Genomic DNA, 20055 nt, shown 5'->3' on the forward strand with positions numbered 1-20055 from the left:
ACTTATCACGCAAGTGCTAGTCTATATGTATTTCAAAAACTACTGATACACAGCTGAAGAGAGAAGGGCTCACATACAATTATATTAGTAAACATAAGAGACACAGAAACATGCCACTGCTGCTTCAACAGACATAAATGAAATATCAAACAATGCTGCTCTCAAAACATTTTATGGTGAAGCAGTGTTTCATACAGAATTCCTTTTAAAAAGTCCCTATTTACATTGTATGTCTGGGAAACAGAAAACTCATACTTCTACTGCCTTCACCACTATGGCTGTAATTATGTTAAACACCAATAAAAACTATGCAGAAATTAGAGAAATATCTGCTGACAACATTGTTACATGGCAGACAAAACAATCCCAAGCAAGTATCACAAATACCAGCTTCAAATACTTACAAGGATTTAGCCCAGTAATTGATAAGCCAGTAAAATAAGTCTTGGGTACCAAAAAAGTGAGCTCAGGAATATGTTCTTAGTCTTTAGCTGTGTTTTACAGTCTGCACATACTATAAAAGTATTAACTTGGTTTCTAAATCAAAAAAAAATCCCTGCCTTGGATAGCTACTTACAATATTAATTCATATGAAATGCTTTTTCTACAGCAGAGGTCAAATTACTGAAGTTTTGAGCAGTTCCAGACATTCTACATATTTAGGAGGTTACTAAAAGATTAAAATTGTTGCAGTCAACTTTGACATAATTTGAAGTTGAACTGCTTTATTTGCTAGTTAAATAGCATTTTGCCCCACTCTAGAGACTAAATTCACCACAGAGCAGAGAATTCTTACCACTTCATAAATATCTTGTTAACAGCTAAACTATGACCTAGATAAGACACTTCATCATGAAACAGAACATTAAATCAACTGAACTCATTTTTGTTAAGGCAGCAAAACAAACTGTAGCCTTTTCAGGAGGGAGGATAACCCTAATGGTGAACAGAATGATGACTAATTGTATAAATGAAAGTATTGGCTTTTTTCTCTTGGGACTCAGGAAAGATCCTTTCCAAATTATGGTTTTAAATTAAAGACATTTGGAGGTCTCAAATCTTGTCCCTTTTGGACATATAACTAAATCCCTAAACCACCACATATTTTCTAAAATCTTGGCAGTCTCTGCACAGAAAAGCCCAGAACTGACCCAACTGACTCAGAATTACCAGAGAGTGGTTTCATAAGAAAAGAAAAGAAAAGAAAAGAAAAGAAAAGAAAAGAAAAGAAAAGAAAAGAAAAGAAAAGAAAAGAAAAGAAAAGAAAAGAAAAGAAAGAAAAGAAAAGAAAAGAAAAGAAAAGAAAAGAAAAGAAGAAAAGAAAAGAAAAGAAAAGAAAAGAAAAGAAAAGAAAAGAAAAGAAAAGAAAAGAAAAGAAAAGAAAAGAAAAAGAAAGAAAGAGAGAGAGAGAGAGAGAAAGAAAGAAAGAAAGAAAGAAAGAAAGAAAGAAAGAAAGAAAGAAAGAAAAAGAAAGAAAGAAAGAAAGAAAGAAAGAAAGAAAGAAAGAAAGAAAGAAAGAAAGAAAGAAAGAAAGAAAGAAAGAAAGAAAGAAAGAAAGAAAGAAAGAAAGAAAAAAAAAGAGGGAAAAAGAAAGGAAAGGGGAGGAAAGAAAAGAAAGGAGGAGGGAATAAAGGAAAAGGGGGAAAAAAAGGAAGGGGGCAGAAAAAAAAATACAAGGGTAAAGGGAAATCAAATCTGAACTAGGAAAAGCAGCAAGGAGGGGGGGGAGAACCACAAACAGTTCTATACATTAGACATGTACAACAATAAAGTATGTAATGATTTTCCCTATTTCAAAACTATGGTTTTGACATGCAGAAAAACAAAGCATGTTTTTTTCCTAAATAGACAGAGTCCATTGTTTTTTCTACACTATTAAGGTTCCCAAAGAGCCAGAACCTGATGAGAAAATCTTCCTTCACACCTCTATTCACTTTGTTTCAAATTCAAGATGGTACTTGAGATACAGCCCAGTCATCACAGCAGGCCCTATTTCACTTCCCTTCTTTTTCCTAAGCAAAGCTTGCTATACAACCAGGGTGAAAGACATAGCCATTGTTGCACTGTATGTCCTGAAAAACAAAAAAGTAACCACAGTATAAGGCAGAACTTTCCCAAAGATGGCACTGCAGCCATGGTGGTGGTGCCACAGCTAAAGTTTCCAATTCCCTGCCACTCCACTCTCAGGAGCACATTAAACTTCCTAAATTTGCTGGCACACATTCTCACAGCCCTAACTCCATTTCTATACCCCACACACACTTATTTTCCTCATAAACTGGATCACAGTCCAGACACTCTGCTCAGACATGTCCATCCACACCACCTGCTCCCATAACACTCTTTTCTAACTTTAGTCTTCTGTTTCATGTTAAATTAAGTACAGGTGCTGATACCAGCAGCTTCTCAAGCAACAAGAGTTACAAAGGAGCATGCTAACCATTCAGTCACAGAAAATCATCTCTTTGGAGGCATTTTTCCTACCTGCTGACCAGAGACTTTTTTTCCCAGACAGCTAGGAACAGCCACTGTGGATGACTGAAGTATTTAGTACGCAACCACAGCACATCTGTGAATTCCTAAGATCTAAAGTGCTATTTAATGGGAGTCAGAAAGAAAACAGTCAAACAACAAAAAACCCAAATGTCAGAAGGAAACATGCTATAGAGAAAATTATTAAATCACTGAACAGAAAAATACGATGAAGGAAGAGGACTGGATGATGCAGAGGAAATGAGAACCCTGCAGAGACAATGACAACTACATCTATTTATTCTTACATCAGTTCCAGAATTTTGTACCCATAACTTATTTCATGTAAGTATTAATGCTTAAAAATGAATTTATATCATTTGTTTCCAAAGCTGGAGTAGTTTTAGTTAATTGCCTTGGTCTTGCAACATGCAACTACTCACTTAAGAGGGGACTTTGAAGAGTAAAAGAAGTAGGAATACATGACCCTGTATGAGATTAAAGGGTACAATTTTAGTCTATTACATTGATGCAGGCATGATATTAAGAGTGAGAGAGAGAAAACTGTCATTTGCATAATTTTCTACGGGCTTCACATGAACTTTGAAAAAAAAAAATCAGTTTCTCAAAATAGGCACGTATGAACTCTCTGCCTTTCAAATTGATTAATCTGGTACAACATGAAAATGTACATTACCAGAGTTATAGAAATGAAAGTTACAAAAAGCCAAGTTATTTAAGAAGAAAGAAAGAAAGAAAGAAAGAAAGAAAGAAAGAAAGAAAGAAAGAAAGAAAGAAAGAAAGAAAGAAAGAAAGAAAGAAAGAAAGAAAGAAAGAAAGAAAGAAAGAAAGAAAGAAAGAAAGAAAGAAAGAAAGAAAGAAAGAAAGAAAGAAAGAAGAAGACTTACACATGTTACAAGAGCTTTTGCTGCTAGAAGTTTAGCTCCTGAAGACCATAATAGGACATATATTATCCCCTATGGAATGATAGCCTGAAGGTGCTAGTGGGGAGGGAGCTGTTACCTATGGCATTCTCACAGGGGAAACATGAAATTTTATACAAAGGCAAATGACAGCTCCTTAGAAAACCATCGGAGTTAAGTCTCTGTGGTTAATGAAACAATGGAGAGTCGCAAGTTTCAGTGCTATGGATCTGAACTGCTATCTGCCTTACTGAATTCCATAGGCAACACCAAGCTGTTATGTGCTGCCAACATTCTGGTCTTAGTAAATGGAATCATACACCAGCAAAAAAAAATGGTATGGGGAGGGTGGGAATAAATACAGGCAGGAGAGTGAAGACAGGCAGAAAGTTTCCTGCTTAAACCATTTCACTGGTACCAAACAGGGACTTGGCAACAATTCTTTGTGAAAGATCTGGAGTGGATCAGAGCTTGAGCAAGGCCACACTGCCACAAAACATTCAGGCTTCAATCTGGGAAATAAAACGTCATTCAGTAAATATAGGAAACAATCATCTTCCTTCAGCTGGTCTTGGTACAGCATGAGCTAGAACATACCAGTTTTGGTTAGCACACTTCAGGAAAGACATTTTGGAGAAGGTCCAATAGAGAAGAATGAGCACAACCATAAGATTCAGAAAATATGATGCAAGAGGAAAGGCTGAGAACACAGTAGTGGTGAAGAGAATATCGAGAGAGATATCTACAAGGAGACAAGATAATTTTTGGGAAGAATTTCTGTAAAAGTTTGAGGAACTATTTCAGAAATCAGAAAAATAAAATCAACTACAATTGCAAAAAGTAGAGGAATAAATTGTAACAGGAAGTAATGCACTTGGATTGCAAACAAGTGTAAGTAATCACAAGCCTGCATGCCTGCCTGTGGAAGTCACTGAATCTCTGCTCTTGTCACCTCTGGAGAATAGGTCATGCCAGCTAAAGTTGACTCTGTCTTGAAGAATAAATAATCCAACCTCTCTAAGTCCTTCTAGATCCTATTTCACCCTATTTCATACTGCGGTTACAGAAGACATTGATCTTCCTAGAAAATATAACAGATGTAAAGGCACTAGAAAAATTTCCACAGAGCCTAATGCCACAGCATTGAGTTTTGATTTTTCTCTACTTCTAGAAATGATAAATCCCACAACAATATGATTTAGTACCAGTAAAGATGACATTACAAGTATTGCACTGATCAATAAGGCCTTGCCTGCAGGAAGAAAACTGCATCTAGTTTACTCTTCAGTTTCACACTGAACTAAGATTTTCTAATAATTGCCTCTGTGAACATAGTAAGTATTCGGTAAATGTGAGCTAACATTTCCCGGGTTTTGTAATTCTGAAAATATGCTATAAATCAACACCTTTATTTCTGCAGTTCTTTCCTGAGTAAACACATCATCCTTGAGTTCCAGAATCAAAGTTGATCCTGACTTTAAATTTGGCTTTTGGATTACACACCAGTGTAACTTCTAAAACCTGTCTTTCCTAATTCTGTATGCCCTTGCATTTGACTAGCATGATCCTCTTCAAAACATTTTCTACATGTGATATGTTCTTAAATAAAACACTCGCAAAATAAGTGTGTTTTTCTTAAGAGCAGCATTATCCAAAAGTTCTCTACACATAAACTTTGAAAGAACCACGGTGGGTTTTTTTTCTGTTGCTTTGAAAACCACAGTATCATGAGCTTTGTAACAGTTTCTCTACTACCTCCATTAAAGAATGGATTTCTGAATCATATTTCTACACTGACTCAGAGAGAAAAAGATAAATGGGAGATCAGCTTTAGGAAAAATGGGTTGGATTACTATCTGTAATTTCAGATATAAACATCCAAATTCACTGAGTTTGCAAAACCAAGTCCAAAGAACAGACTCACCCTTTCAAAGTATTTATTAAGTACTGCTTCTGGTCTGGCTGGAAATACTTTTTAAAAAAAAACCCAATTTGTTGTATTAAATTGTTTCCAGGCAGAGCTATGAAGCCCTGTTATTTTTAAAATTTAAACAACAGCAGATACATTTTTCTCATGTAGGTTTGGTTCAGATCCTACTCAAGCTTGCAATTTTATCTACTACTACCACTTTTCCCTTTGTAAGGTATTCTGGTCTACCATGGAAGGAGTCATCATTAACCACTACTGTAACTACAATTTTTAGAACATTTTTTTATGTTTAAGCTCATCCTTCAACTATCAAGTTCCTAGAGTATCATAAATTATTTTAATTTCCCACGCCGCAGTAAAGAAAATTCTTATATGAATGGAATTCTCTGGTTTTTTCTCCCATAGACTCCTCCCCTTTTTTTTCTTTTCAACTTGCTGAAAGAAATATTTCACATCTACTCAAAAGAAGCATGATCTATATTTCTGTACAGGAGTTGTAAGACTTAAAGAACTAATTACAGATGGATGCTACAAGATTCTTGGCATTTTCAACTTACAGAATATTCAAGAAGATTTAATAGGTCTTTCAAATTTTCACAAAACTTAGACTCTGTCGATTTCCTTCTTTATTGTACTGAAAAAACTCTATTGTTTTATTAAGACCTTTAATTTCAAAGCTCATCTATTCTTACCTATAATGCAATGAAAAACTCAGTGGACTTCTAAAACGCAGCTTAAGCAACAACTGCTGAAGATTCAGGAGTTCTAACACACAGACAAACGGCCAAGGCGGTTTGTGGTGAGAATCGACAACTAATCAAACACCTGTTTGCAGACTAGATTTTTGAGATAGGTGAGAATTTTCTAACTTCAACCCCACCGGTTCAGCTTCACTCTGCACAATCCATATCTTAGGCAGCCATCAATTACAATAATATTGTGGAACTGTCTCTAAAATTTCTAGCTCCCACAATAATGTTGATACTTTTGCATATCCAATTTCTGTCTCCAAGAATGAAGTTCCACGGCAATTTAAGCTGCTCTGCCAGGGCTGCCATGTGCTCTCCCTCCCAGCCATCCATCATCTCTTCTCCAAACCAATGCTGGTGGATATGGGATGCATGGGACTGGAGGGAAGCCAATTCAGGGAGCCTGGCCAGAACTGGGTTGGGTACTGCAGGGCTAATTTTTATCCAGTCAGCTCTCTGATACGCAGTTTCCAAGGTTTTGTATTATTTAACAAATATGCATCAGGGCAGCACATGTCAAAAAGATATTTTATTTTAAAAATTATTCTCTACTTTGTGAGTAAAATGTGAAAACCAACACATATTTAGAACCAGAACAGAACTGTTCTTGCCTGAAATAAAAGAGTAGATATGATATTATATTTGGGTTCTCCGTCTACAGCCTTCACTTGCCTATTTATACTTTTGGATTTTTAAGAAGGGATAAATTTTATTATATACAGAAACACTGCTGCAACATTAGTAGGTCTAGTGTTATTGGGTTTTTTCTATAACACAACTCTGCTGTGTCACTTTTCCAAACTAGAAACAAGCACAGCAAAACCATCTGTTTACTTATCATCCAGAATATGTGTTCTCTTGCTTTAAATATAAAAAATCTCATTCTCTTTACATCCAGTAATTTCTTCCTAAACTTTCAGATGATGAATGACACAGAAAATTTTATACATTGTTAGGGCATCTTAAGCTTTCAAGCAGTTTTATTTATTATTGGTTCATCCAAGAGATTGACAGAACTTACTTTAAAGTTACTTAGCTGCTGCAGTCCAAGACTGCCAAGTAATACCATATTTCTTTTTTTTTTTTCCCTTTTCTCATTTTCAGACCTTGCTCTAGTCAACAATACTTTTGATACACTCATATGAATAATTTCTCATTCATATCCAAGCAAATTGAATTAATGTTTCTAGGACAGTTCTTCTTGGCTTTTTTCCTCGAGAAACATTTTCTTCTTATACAATCAGACCTTTTTTCTGCTTCCAAAGAGAAGAAGAACAAACAAGCAAGGTGCCACAACATCTTCATCCAATCTGAGGTGGCACTGCTGCATCTCAGACCTCCTGTCCCTCAATGTGCAATGTTAAGGTGTTCCTGTGAAATATGGCTCCAGCACCTGAGGTGCGTGTGCTTTGAGTTAGCCTGCTCCTAGGATTTCCCTAGGCTGCTTATCTCTGTCCCTGGACTCTGTTCTTCAAAAAAATCTTTTGTGTCTCCTCTACAACCAAGTAAAAGATATGACATCCATCTATTCTGTTTAGACATGGAAGAAACCAATCTCCCCCATCTGTGCAGCAGCCTGCCACTCTCACTAGCCTGCCTTTAGTAGAGCTCTGTGATTCTTGGTTTCTTCTTTATTCATTTGAGTTAGGAGAGTGTTTCTGACCAGTAGAAATCAAGTTTATTATTTTCAAACCATAATTTTTATACTTAAAGACAGATTAATAAAATTCCTCCTGTCTTTTGCGGTACGTTTTCTGTTCTCTATCTACACAATAACTGAATATGTGACTGTGTTACTGCTCTGGTAAGAACAATCCATTGTTAGTTTCATGAATGATTCAACTAGACAATTCTGTAGATTGTTTTGAAAAGTAAGCCTTCAGAATTTTAGAACTGTTACAAAATTTACCTCTTCTTTATACAACCAGTCAAGCCATTCTTCTTACACAGACAATACCACAGGGGAAAAAATAATGTTAAGGTGTTAAAGTGTGAAAATCAAGGAAAATCATTTATAGAAGCTACTTGAAAATATACTTACCAGATGAACTGTTAAATGAACACCCTAGAGCAGTTTTGATGAAGACAAGTGGCAAGGGATGAAGACAAGTAACCTGAAGTTACAGAATTAAATGTTTATGCCATTCATACAAAAGGAAGTCTAACAAAGAAAGTACAAGACAGAAATTTAAGTTCAGTAGAGGTTTCATAGGTATTGCAATATACACATGGTGCTTTTTGGTCAAGAAAGATTACTATTTGTTGTTGTCTTAAAATCACACCTTGAGTAGAAATTTCAAATCCAAAAGATCCATTAGATGTGTCTCCCACGAGATATTGATGGATTACTCAGGGAAAAAAAGGCAAATCAGGGATCCAATCTAATTTCCTGATTCAGTTACTCACACTTGCAAACCAAACTCTGGCAAACTGTGACCCTCAACAGTTCCCCAATAATTTGATTTTGCTGTTTCTGCAAGCTGTACACAGACAAAACATCTTTCGGTTGCTTCAACAAAAATAATTACTGTGGAAGAAGGAAGTGCCTTATCTCTTGTGCTAATTCTCCATCCATGTGTTCTTCCACTTCTCTATGGCTACTTTGCAGCGGAGCCAGCTTGCTGATTTAGCTAAATAAACCAAGAGCTTCAGGTGTGCAAGAAACTGTACCCTCACCAACCAAACAGCCTTCTCTTTAGGAGACGTCAGTGAACTCTGCTCTAGACTCAGAGGGACAAGCACACTCATTCTTTAAAAACTTTCTACAGAACAGTAACACTGTGATACCCTTCCTCTCCCTCAGCTACTATAGCACCCTTCTTCACCATCAAACACAGGCACACATTACAGAAAACCAGAAGGCACCAATATAATGAGAGCTAATTCCACCAGCACAGAGGAGTATGTTCCCTGTGCTTCATGAACAGCACACACTACCACTGATGCATGCGCCCAATGGCTCCAGGAGATACACACAGACTGATTTCACACCTGCTCAGAAGGATGGAACTGTCTGTAGGATACTCACCAAGGTCTTCAATGCTGGTGGAATTCATTTACTTAGGCCCATCACAGTATCAGTGCACTACTTAGTGAAATGTATTTTCAGTGTGATTTCTTGTTCTCAGCGATACTACAATGCAGATTTGTTAGTGTTCTTAAATGAAAGCTTTTGCCCATTGCCATCCAGAAGACAAAGTCACAGTTTATAGTTAAGAGATCACCTTTTGACTTTTTGAAAAGTATATACTTTATGGCCTGGAAAGTCACGTACAGACATTTTTAGTTTTAAAAAAAACGTCACCAGCTGGCATCACTTGGAAGAGGAAGTCCTTTCCCAAGCTGGCCAAGGAGGACAAACAGATGTCAGGAGAAAAAGCTTGTTTGCGAGTCAAGTCTGTGGAAAACATCAGCAAAACTATCTAGCAGGATGCTGCACATGAATATTGGTGTATGGCAAAGGCCCAGAAAAAGTAAATGCAAAAAGCTGGTACGGGACACGTCACTACTTACATTTAGACGAAACCAAGAGAAAAGACAGTAATTCAAGTAAAATCCATGTTTGTCTCAAATGATTACTAGTGAGGCTGTAGCAGTCTTTAGTAGAGTAACAACTAAAAGTAGGATTAACAAACAATGCATCTTCTTTCAGTGCAACAAAATCCTGTCGTTCCTTCTCTTTGAAGCGTTAACTACTTTGTAGTCACTGGATTAGAAGACTTGAGTGCTTGCATGCTTTCCAGACATGCTGAGCCTAATGACAACTTCCTTTATAAAGCAACAGCCTCACAATGAATAAACAAACTTAAATAGCAAACCATTCTTTGCACAGAGAACATAGTGACAGATGCTATAAATTAGATGGAATACTGTAAGTAGCATTTCTTCCTTCTGAGCAACCACACAAGGCAACAGAGAACATCTATAGAAAGAACCATTTTGGAAAAAATGAAAAAAAGTTTGCTTAATATTTTTTCTTTGTCTGCAATGTTAAAAAAATAAACACAAAGAGACCTTTAAAATAAATTATCTCAATCAGAAGTATGATTAAAAGCTTGAGAAGCTGAGTGCTACTAAAAGATATTTTTATTGAATCTAAAATGTGAATTTAAGACTCTGAGAATAAGCTACGAAAAGAGCTCCACAAGTCTTCTATACAGAAGATTCTCACAGCTATCAAACAAAACCCAGTATTTCTTACCATTCCTTCCTTTTACTCTTCCTTCTCACTGGTTGGTGGACTAAGACTGCCAGTTTCCTAATTAGTGGTCAAACATATTTCCATGCCAATGCCTGCAAGCTATTCACACCTTAGACAAAGTGCAGTGAGTTTAGAAAAAAGATCAGCTTTTCTGCAAACAACTGAAAACTCAGTAAATAGGATTAATTTGCTTTGTCTCTCATCTTATCCTTTTCTTCCAGCATCTTGCTTTTATGTGCTGTTTACAGCAACAAAGACATTAAGGGGAAAAGTGCAATTCCAGTACAAATGCTTAATTTAATTGAGACACTCAGGGGGGAAAAAAAATTCAGTGCCAACTCTTGACTCAGAGATAAACTTCATCACTAAACTAACAACTTAATTAATGCTAGAAAAGTTTGATTGAGATTTGACCTAAAAATAGTTAATGTGGTCAATATAATTCATTAAAAGCTATCTGCGAACTCCTTGTACTCAAAGATGGACTGACTTTTATCAGATGATTTGTGTACAGTTTCCAGAGCTGAATCTCTTGCATTCAAGTTGGGATGGAGCTATGGCTGAATCTTATGCAACCTTCAAAATTTAAGTATTTTACAACATTTTTTCTACTTCAGCACTTAAAGGCATTCAGAAGTAATCCATACCTGGATTAATTTCTCCATAAACATTGTACAAATGTTTGAAATTAGAGGGTTTTTCTCCTTTATGAAGTTAGGTAGAAGCTTACAAACCTCAGGGCTCTCAAAATCATAGGCATGAGTTACCATTATGTTTTCATTCCTAGTCATTCTGCTGACAGAGTTTTGGTGTTTTGGTTGGTTTTTTTTTTAAACGCTGCATTCTGCATATTTCTCAAGTCACATGAGCATTAACTTCCAGTTGATTAAACATCCTTTCCTATTTAATGGCAAGGGGGCAAAAGTCTGTAAGCCGGGTCCATTGTGCATCACCATTTTCAACGTTGCCTCTCACCGGGCCATATTCTAAAAGTGAGCACTGAAAAGGCTGAAATAACATTGTCAAAAATAAACCTTTAAATGAAATGTAGATTAACAAATACTCTGTTTACCATTAAGCAAATCTAATTAAACAGAAGAATACCCTTCAACAATAGAAGTACACAAGAATTTATTGCTGTGATTATGGGCTCTCAACCACTGCGCTGCTTATTCAAAGAAAATGGAGACTCAAACTTCATGCCCATCGAGTAGAGTGAATCCACACTTTCCACAGGCGGCTGAGACGATTATCACACGCCTGTTTGTGAGGTAGCGCTCAAAAGAAAATTATAAATCCCAAATACTCTTTTAATGGTAATTTATGATTTCATATTGCCTCCGAGAAGGCTGAAACCGGACACGTCTCCTGAGAGCATGGCAGCACACTCACGGCCGGGGCAGCCCATCGCGCACAAGGAAGGACGAAGGTGCGCTGCCCCGCTCCTCCCGGCGCCAGGCGCTCCCCCCGCGGCAGCTCCAGAGGCTCCCGGGAGCCCCTCCGCCCCCGGAGAGCCCTGGGGAGGCTCTGGGAGAGCGGGGAGAGCCCGGCCGCGAAGCGGCAGCCGTACCGTGTTCTGGAGCGGCAGCGGGGGGCAAGAGAAGGAAGGAAGAAAGGAAGGAAGGAAAGGAGCTCACGGGACGCTTGTGCACACCTCCCTGCCGCTGCATTCGGGAAACAGAGGGAGCTGCTCGGGGAAAAGGGGACGGAGCGGGGACGGGGACAGACAGTCCGGCATGTGCTCTCACAGCCGCCGGAGGACGACGGCCATCCTCGCTGCGGCCCCGGGGGATCCCCCAGAGCCCCGGAGCCCGCAGGGGGGGCACAGCAGCGGGGCAACCTCTTCAAAGGGAGCAATAAAGGCTCTAGGAAAAATAAAGGCGACGGGAACTGACCCCAAATCCGCGAGCTGTAACATGCCCGCCTCCTGCTCTCGCCCCGGAAAGCTCCCAGACCTCTAGCTTTCTGCTGACCCTCTCCCTTCATGGCAAAGCAACAAATGGCAGGACCTCGGTCCCCAGAGCTGAATAACAGGAAATATAGGCATCTGTCACCTCCCGGGGAGAGCTAAATGGATTAGCGAAAGCAACAAAGGGAAGAAAAGCTCTTTCAAACGTGCAATTGATTAACAAGTCCCCTCTAATCTGCAGCATCACTGTTTTTCCTTAAAGACATCATCGGTCTCCTCCAGCACGTCGGTGCAATTCAGTCAAAGCCAGGAAAGGCGGGGGAGGAAGGCACTGCTAACCCGCCGAGCTCCGCGCTGCCCGGTAAGGACAGAGCGGGAAGGGCTGCAAACCTGGCATGGAAACGGTGCAGCCTTGTCCTCTGCTTCCTCAGTGCCTGGGCAGAGACTCCCGGGAAGGACTTTGAGAGTAAAGTTTATCTGCTGCAGAGGGGGAGAAGGCAATTTTCCAGAGAATGGCTTCATGAGAGATCAAAGAGCTGGATCCGGCAGCTCCTACCTCGACGGTGCATTTCACATCCCAGAGAAAACGAAAACATTAAGCCTCCCCTTTCCTGCTCTGAAAGCCCCACACAACTTACGCCCGAGTGGAGGAGGGAAAAATTTGAAAAAAAAAAAGTTTATGCGGCTTCTTTTACAGGAACTGTCTCACACCATCGTGGCTCTCCAACCCCACACGTTCCCTTAAGGCCTCTAAATCACGGCGCTACCCTCGGAGATGCCGGACAAACTGGCATCTAATCAGCAGCCGCACCGCTGCTGCCACGGCGCAAGGTCAGATGTTAACAGGGACAGCTTATTCAGCCCTAAAAACAACCGCGGAGCTCACCGAACCGCGCGTCCTAGTGTTTCCTGAGCCCAGAGTCTGACCTCCTCAGTCCCTGAGGGTCGGCCAGGTACAAAGAGAAAATGGGACCCTCTAAAGCCCAAAAACACACAGAAAGAAACGCCGCCGAGCCTCCATGAGCTGCAAGCACGGCGGCTGCCCCCTCGCCCACTCAACTTTAATCCCCTCCTGGTTCCCGCTGAGATTCTGGCAATACTCAACGTCCCAAATAATAACGCATTATTATAACCATTCCGACGAGAGGGCTGGAAGGCGGGCAGAGTGAAGGAGGAAACTCCGCTCTTGCTATCCACCCTCGGCAATAACAAAACTCCGAACTTTCCTTTGTTTTCTCCTTCTTTCTCCCTCCCCCCTGCCCCCCCTCAGTGGCGACCAACCAGCCTCGGAGCGCTGAGCCGGCAGAAAAGAGGCACGGAGCGCCTTTCCCCCGAGCGGGGCAGAGGCGCGGGGATGCGCTCGCTCGGGGTAAAAAATGTAGCTGCCCTCGCCTCCTGCCTCCTGTAGCTCCCCTCGTAAAGAACACAACATCAGGTTTCCATTGTGCCAAGAACTGAGGGAAAAAAAAAAAAAAAAAAAGAAAAAGAAAGAAGAAAAAAAGAAAGAAAGCGAGAAAGAAAGGAAGACAATAAAATGGGGGGGCGGGGGGAATAAAAGAAAAGCAAAAAGGTAAGAAAGGAAGGAAAGTAGCCAACATGAATCACCACCTGGGGATGCTGGCGGGTTCGCTGGTCCCAAATGGATACGCGCAATTCTCCTAGGAACAGGAGCAGCTTTCCCGGCCTCCCCTCTCCCCATACACCCCAACTCGAAGAGCAGAAGCATCCTCCCCTGCAGCCAGGGTGCTGCTCCTTACCTGCCGCGCGGAGGCTCAGGAGCGAGGCGGCCGCCAGCAGGAGCAGGAGGCGGCCCGCCGCCCCCCGCCGTCCCGCCGCCGCCGCGGGGTCCATGCTGGCCGCCAGGCACAGATCCTGCCGGAGCCGCGGGAGCAGCGCCGGCGGGCGCTCTGGGGTCCGCTGCCGATGCCGCAAACTCGTCCCGGCTCCGCCGCCGCGGCCCTGCGCTCCCGCTAACGGACCGTACCCGACTGGGGGCGGAGGAAGCCGCGCTCCTTTCCCCTCCTCCTCCTCCTCCGCCTCCTCCTTCCCCAGCATCCGAACGTCACCCGGGAGTCGGCACAGGGGAGGGGAGCGGCGCCGGGGGGCGGGCGGGCCTGGGACAGTCCCATCGCTCCGGCACCCTCTGCCGGGGGCAGCCCGGCCCCGAGCGAGTCCCCGCACACTTTTCCCTCCGCACTCGACGGTCAGCAGGAGCCAGCAGGAGCCAGCAGGAGCTGGGCCCCCTCTGAAAGGCGAGTCCTCCTCCCAGAAGCCTCAGGAGCCTGCAACCTTCCTCACAAAAATCCCCAGTAAAACAAAAAGGAGCGGGCGAAAGGCGCGTCGGCCAGAACCGCTACGGCTTTTCTCCTTTGCCTTCTTCCTCCTCGCTGCGCAAGTGAAGAGGTTTTGCGCCCCTGCAGCGTTAAAGACAGTGGATTGAACACGGTTTCTCCTGCCCCCAGAGCGCCCAGGGGCGTCAGCCCCGCCGCACGTACTCGGAGAAGCAAGAACCAGTGCGGCCGGGATCTTCTTTGTGCTCTACGGGTTCTCTCATGATGGGGTGTCAGAAGTAAAGTTTGCTTTCTGTCTTCAGCAGGCAGAAAAGATTCTGCTGACAGTTTCAAAATAGTTTCAAAATATCTCCAAATATTCTCAAAAAGTTTCAAAATGTCTCCAAGATATTTACTACCAGAAATAAGAGCATTCTGAGCATAATTTAAGTAAGCTTTTCGAGCTGATGTTTTAGTGATGGGGGAAAGGAGGGAAGAAGGAGTTGTCCTGGTTTGCGTCTGCAGTTCAAAGTCAGTATTCGAAGATAATGCAGAACTGTCAGCAGGCTTGTTTTAACTCCTCATATAAACTCCAAGGGTGCAGTTCAGCCAATTAATTTCATGCTTTTTAAAAGTTATAATTTAACAGCATATTTAATTATATATCTTCACTGCAAATACATTTCTGTTGTTTTAGATTTCATCTCTAAAGATCTGATGCTGAGTAATGCTGAATACATACAAATCCCTTGAAGTTCTTCTTCAAATCAAGCTCTAAATTCACAATAATTTTAGTGAAATTAATTTTCCATTACATTTGCTTCTTAATGCAAACAAAGGCAAACTTTACTACATATTCTTTCTTCCTTCTTTTGCACTCAGCTTCTTTCCTCTCAAGTTTCCAGTTCCATCTTGAAAATTCTTCTGGCACCTGAGAATGACAAAGGGAGGTCTTGATCCCTCTTTGGCAGGAATGTAGGGACTGACTGATTCAGCCCCTTGCCATCACAACAACACATTTTAAAATCCCTTTCATAAACTTATGAAACCTAAGGGAAAAGTAGTGATGATCCTTTTTATAAACTCCATTCCTTGGATTAAAGGCTGCTCCAGACTTTGCTTCTTTGATTCCAGACTGTGTATATTCAGATGAGTTTATATTCCTTCTTTCTTGAGCCACTACTACCCTTCCCACTTCCCCTCTCTATGAGATAAAATGACAGATTCACGCCTCAACCTTTATGTTGTTACACTAAAAAACCTAAATCTTTTAATTTCCTTTGAAATGATCAGTTATGTGTTGCCCGATCACCCTAATCCTTTTTCCTGCCACACGGAATATCTCCTTACTCCTCAAAAATTTTAGGAGTCTGATTTAATCTTTCTGATGATGAGTGGCTTGAGGTCGACACAGTGCTGGAGATGCTTTTTCTACTACAGCACTTTTAATTTCCTTTCTGTAGTGAAAAGATTGATGCATACAAGTGATTTACAGTGCCTGGCCAGTTATAGGTATACTATGATGTGTTAGAAAATCTACTTCCCTTTCTTTATACTTTCCAGTGTATAACTAACAGCAGAGACCTGCATCAAAATCCTGACCTCACTAATCCCCCCCCTCCCCTTTTTTGTAGCTCAATTCATCAATATCAGTTCCTTCTGCACCTTCTTTTATTAAAAACACCTCTTAGCTTTGCATCAACAAAACAATTTTGTTGCACATTGGTAAATGAAATCAATATGAAGAAGTGTCCCCAAGAAACTAAAGCAGAGACAGTGCTATGACTTTTAAAACAAAGTTTAGGTGGTTAAAAATCTGCAACAATTACTTGCATAAAGTAGAAATTCAAACTCTATATTCCTCTAAAATTTATGATTGTACAGCTGTGTTACTTGCCTTCCAGCCTAATAGGAAATAAAAATGTCTGCATAAATTTGTTTACATTTTTCATAATCATTACAATAAATAATATTTTGGTTTTTTCTCTTGGGGTCTGAAAGACCTCACAAAATAACTAGGATATAGATAGGATATAGACCCACTTTTTGCATTTGGGAATAAATTAGCATATGTTACAAACTTTGGTTGTGAATAATTTTTCTGACTTGGGAGGGGAAACTGGTTGTTTCATGAACGTTAAATGACTTGGCCAAGTTAGCTACTGAGAATTTAAGTCATCTTCAGTCCCACAAATTATTTTGTCACTAACCACAAAAACTGCTATTCATATTTCACATTGCAAGTAAAGTCATTACAGTGAAGAAACCACAGCACAAATTCTCACTCTGTATTGTAGAAAAACATGTACAGCAAAGACAGACGTGTGGAACAACTGCACGTTCTGAGCTGGTTCCCCCAATTCACATAAGCCATTAGAGAGATCACATGTGTTGTGCAGCATATGGCCTCAAACTGTTTTGTCACTAGCTGAGGAAAAAAAAGCTGTGCACGTATTTGTTTGCATGACCATATGGTATGTGCCTGATAGGAGCAGTTAAAAGCAATGGGCAAAGCTGGAATTCAGCACGACCTTCCTTGGGGAATCCCTGAAAGAATTTGGGTGGATTCCCTATGCTGTTTTTGTCTGCTTTCATAATAGATATAAAAAAAAGTGACTTTAAAGAAAGAAATGTGGTTCTAACTTGAAGGTCTCAGTGTGTCTATAGTCATCCTGCAAGCTTTGATAAACTTTAATTGGTACACTGTCTTTAGCAAAAAAATTAATTCCTCCCCTGATCCTTTTATTTCTGAGATGAAAGCAGCACAGAAAACATTGCCTATATGTTTCACATTTTCAGGATCAATTCTTGGGCTTCATTCTCCAATATTAAAATACATTACATAGATTGGCCAAAACTGAAAAAAGGATTTGGGCATAAAACACAGAATTCAGACACTAAAGTCCAAATTTGTAATGCGAAAATGCACCTGTTTAATCTTGAATATTCATTCTTAGCTGAATCCTGTTAGGTGTAAACATTCCTTGTGTGATCAGTTATACATGTTCAGAACTGCCCCAGCCGCAGCAATCGAACGATCACTTCCACAGAGATCCAGAAACTTTCCTGCTACAGCACTTGAGATTCTTGGCTAACTGTGCCTGATTCTGACCACACATACAATTTTGGTCACTGTCTTCTGAAGAGCATATTTTGGAAGAGAACTGAGGTGATTGTGCTCAGTGTTATGTATCAGCCCAGCAAATACCAGCCCAGCCTATGGAGAGCTGGGTTCTTGACCTTTCTTGACGTCTAGATCCTCAGGGAATGACTTGTGTACACTGTGCAGAAGAGTGGGACACATTCTACTCCACTTACTGGAGTCTGTCATGGTATGCAAACAAACTGGAGAGTTTGGGATGGAAGTGAGAAGGCACAAGGGAAAGCTGAGCTGGATTGTTCAGACACTGAGCATAATGTAGGAATTCGATAAGACTGTTGGTCCCCTAATAAATGTTACAGTTAGTGAAACAAAAAGAAAATAGTTTGGAGCAGCTATTCAAATAAAGAACTGCATGTTTAGAGTCTACCTGCCTATTTCTGTGGTTTGTTGTTTGTTTATTTTTTAATGAACCAAACCTATTAAATAGGTTAAAATAATTAAATATTTCAAATATAAAATAAAATAAAATTAATGTAAATATTAAAATAAAACACAATTTAAAAACACTCATTAGAAAATCTTTTCCTACAAAAAAAAAAAATCAGGTTTTGATCCACATTTTTAGACAATTGCTTCTTATGCGTTCAATATACATGATTTTGAGAGATTTATGTGTGTGTATTAAAAGGGTGAGAATAAAAAACTTGAAGGAATTATTTTTACCTCAGAAGGTAAAACCCATTTCTACCAGGAGAAAGGTATTTCACCCATTTCTTAGGAACCATGTCTTTGCTTTTGTTTCCAGGTCAAGATACACAAACATGTCAAGTAGTACTGCTACAGGAGCCAACCCACCAGAATAAACAAATCTGCAAGCATTCATACCATCAACACTCTTATTAAAAGAAGATCACCAAGGATATTTCTCATGCCTAGAACCACAGGAAACAATAAACAAAGTGTTTTATTTGATTCATAAGTCAGGATGCAGACAGCACTCTCAAAAACAGAGCCAATTGCCCTAACTTGTAAAATCACACTCACCCAATGGTTTGAGCATCCTGCAGTGTATTCAGACTCATGCACCCTCAAATCTCTCTAGTCATAAAAACTGAAAGGGGTAAAAGCTGCATCTCTCTTCTATGTCCATTATTCCGACATGTGAAACAATTACAGAATAACTTATTGAAGATAAAAGTCTGAATAGGGAACTGGGACTTAGGTTTTCATTATATAAATTAAACAAGAACATGAGTGTCTGATTTGATTTTATTTAGTATTCAAGTACTCCTTGAAATTGTTATGATTACAGTAAAGGGAGATCTTGGCATTTAGTCTTATGCTCAAAAAAATAAAACCGAGGTTCTTTTAAAATGCAGTTTTCATTATCATCCTGTTACTTGTACTGAATTACTTATGTGTATTTATTTTAGTCGTTTATGTCAGCCATCCCATGTCACTAGCATGCTACAGTGTTGTAAATAGCATGGGAACAATTAAAATTGTAGCTATTTAACTTACGTAAACTCCAAGGCAAGTCCTGGCTGTCATATTGGAACACCAACCATCAGACATTTGACTGACTGCAAAGTAAAAAAAGGCTGACTATTCATCCTTGACACCCTTAGTTACTTCCAGAGTTCATAAAGAACTATAAATGTACCACCCAAGCCCAAAGTACTGGGACAAAATGCTAAGTGCTGCAGTTTACAAGGCAAGAGCAAAAATACATCATTGTGTCAGTGGGACAGACACGACCATGTCAGTGGATCCTGCACCAAAGATTTATATCACCCTGTAGGATAAAAATAGAGTTCAATTTAAAAATGCATCAGATGTTTGCAAGTCATTACAAAGTTTATATTATTTCTTTTTGAAAAATCATCCAGATAGATGTGAAGGTGTCAAAAACCTGAATTGAACCAAGAATTTAAGTCAGCATCCAAGGGGCATTGACTATGGAGAATATTCTTTGGAGAGCCTGGATGTGCCTGTCAGTTTCTAAAAGACAGTTATGGGGGAAGTTGGTAGAGAGAAAATAATAAAATATGAGGAATTTTTTTGTTGTTGTTTGTTTGTTTTGTTTTGTTTTGTTTTTTTTAATTCAGTGTGGTCTGGTTTTGGGGGCATTTTGTTGTTTGTTTTTTGGTGGGTTTTTTGGGTCTGGGGGTTTTTTGTGAGGGTTTTGCTTGTTTGTTTATGGGTTTTTTAATTTTGTTTTTGTTTGGTTTTTGGGTTTTTTGTTATTGTTTTACTTTTTAAAGGTAGTCTTAGCTAGGGAACAGTAAATCTTCAGGATTGGAACATGGAGGTTCAGGCCCATAGACAGATGGATATACTTGAGAAAGAGCTAAAATTTGTAAGGAAACCAGAAGTAGTCATGGCAATTTATTTTTTCTTATATTACCGACATGAAGTTTCTTGCAACTCCTCTGCCTTTGGAGACTGAAAAGGCCCCCAAATAGACAACAAGCTGTCTAGCAGAGGCAAGCTAAACA

The 20055-nt window shown here is 39.9% G+C and overlaps 1 protein-coding gene across 1 annotated transcript in view; it reads right to left on the bottom strand.

The window, feature by feature from the left end:
* The window catches only part of ROR2 (receptor tyrosine kinase like orphan receptor 2), a 144543-nt gene extending 130401 nt beyond the window's left edge, over positions 1–14142 (bottom strand). The window contains exon 1 of the mRNA XM_064735555.1: positions 13942–14142. Coding sequence (XP_064591625.1) covers positions 13942–14035 — 94 coding nt within the window. The 5' untranslated portion in view covers positions 14036–14142. The remainder of the gene's footprint in view (positions 1–13941) is intronic.
* Positions 14143–20055: the final 5913 nt, after the last annotated feature.

The sequence above is a fragment of the Zonotrichia leucophrys genome, chromosome Z (genome assembly GCF_028769735.1).
Source record: "Zonotrichia leucophrys gambelii isolate GWCS_2022_RI chromosome Z, RI_Zleu_2.0, whole genome shotgun sequence".
In the NCBI taxonomy this organism is placed as follows: Eukaryota; Metazoa; Chordata; class Aves; order Passeriformes; family Passerellidae; genus Zonotrichia; species Zonotrichia leucophrys.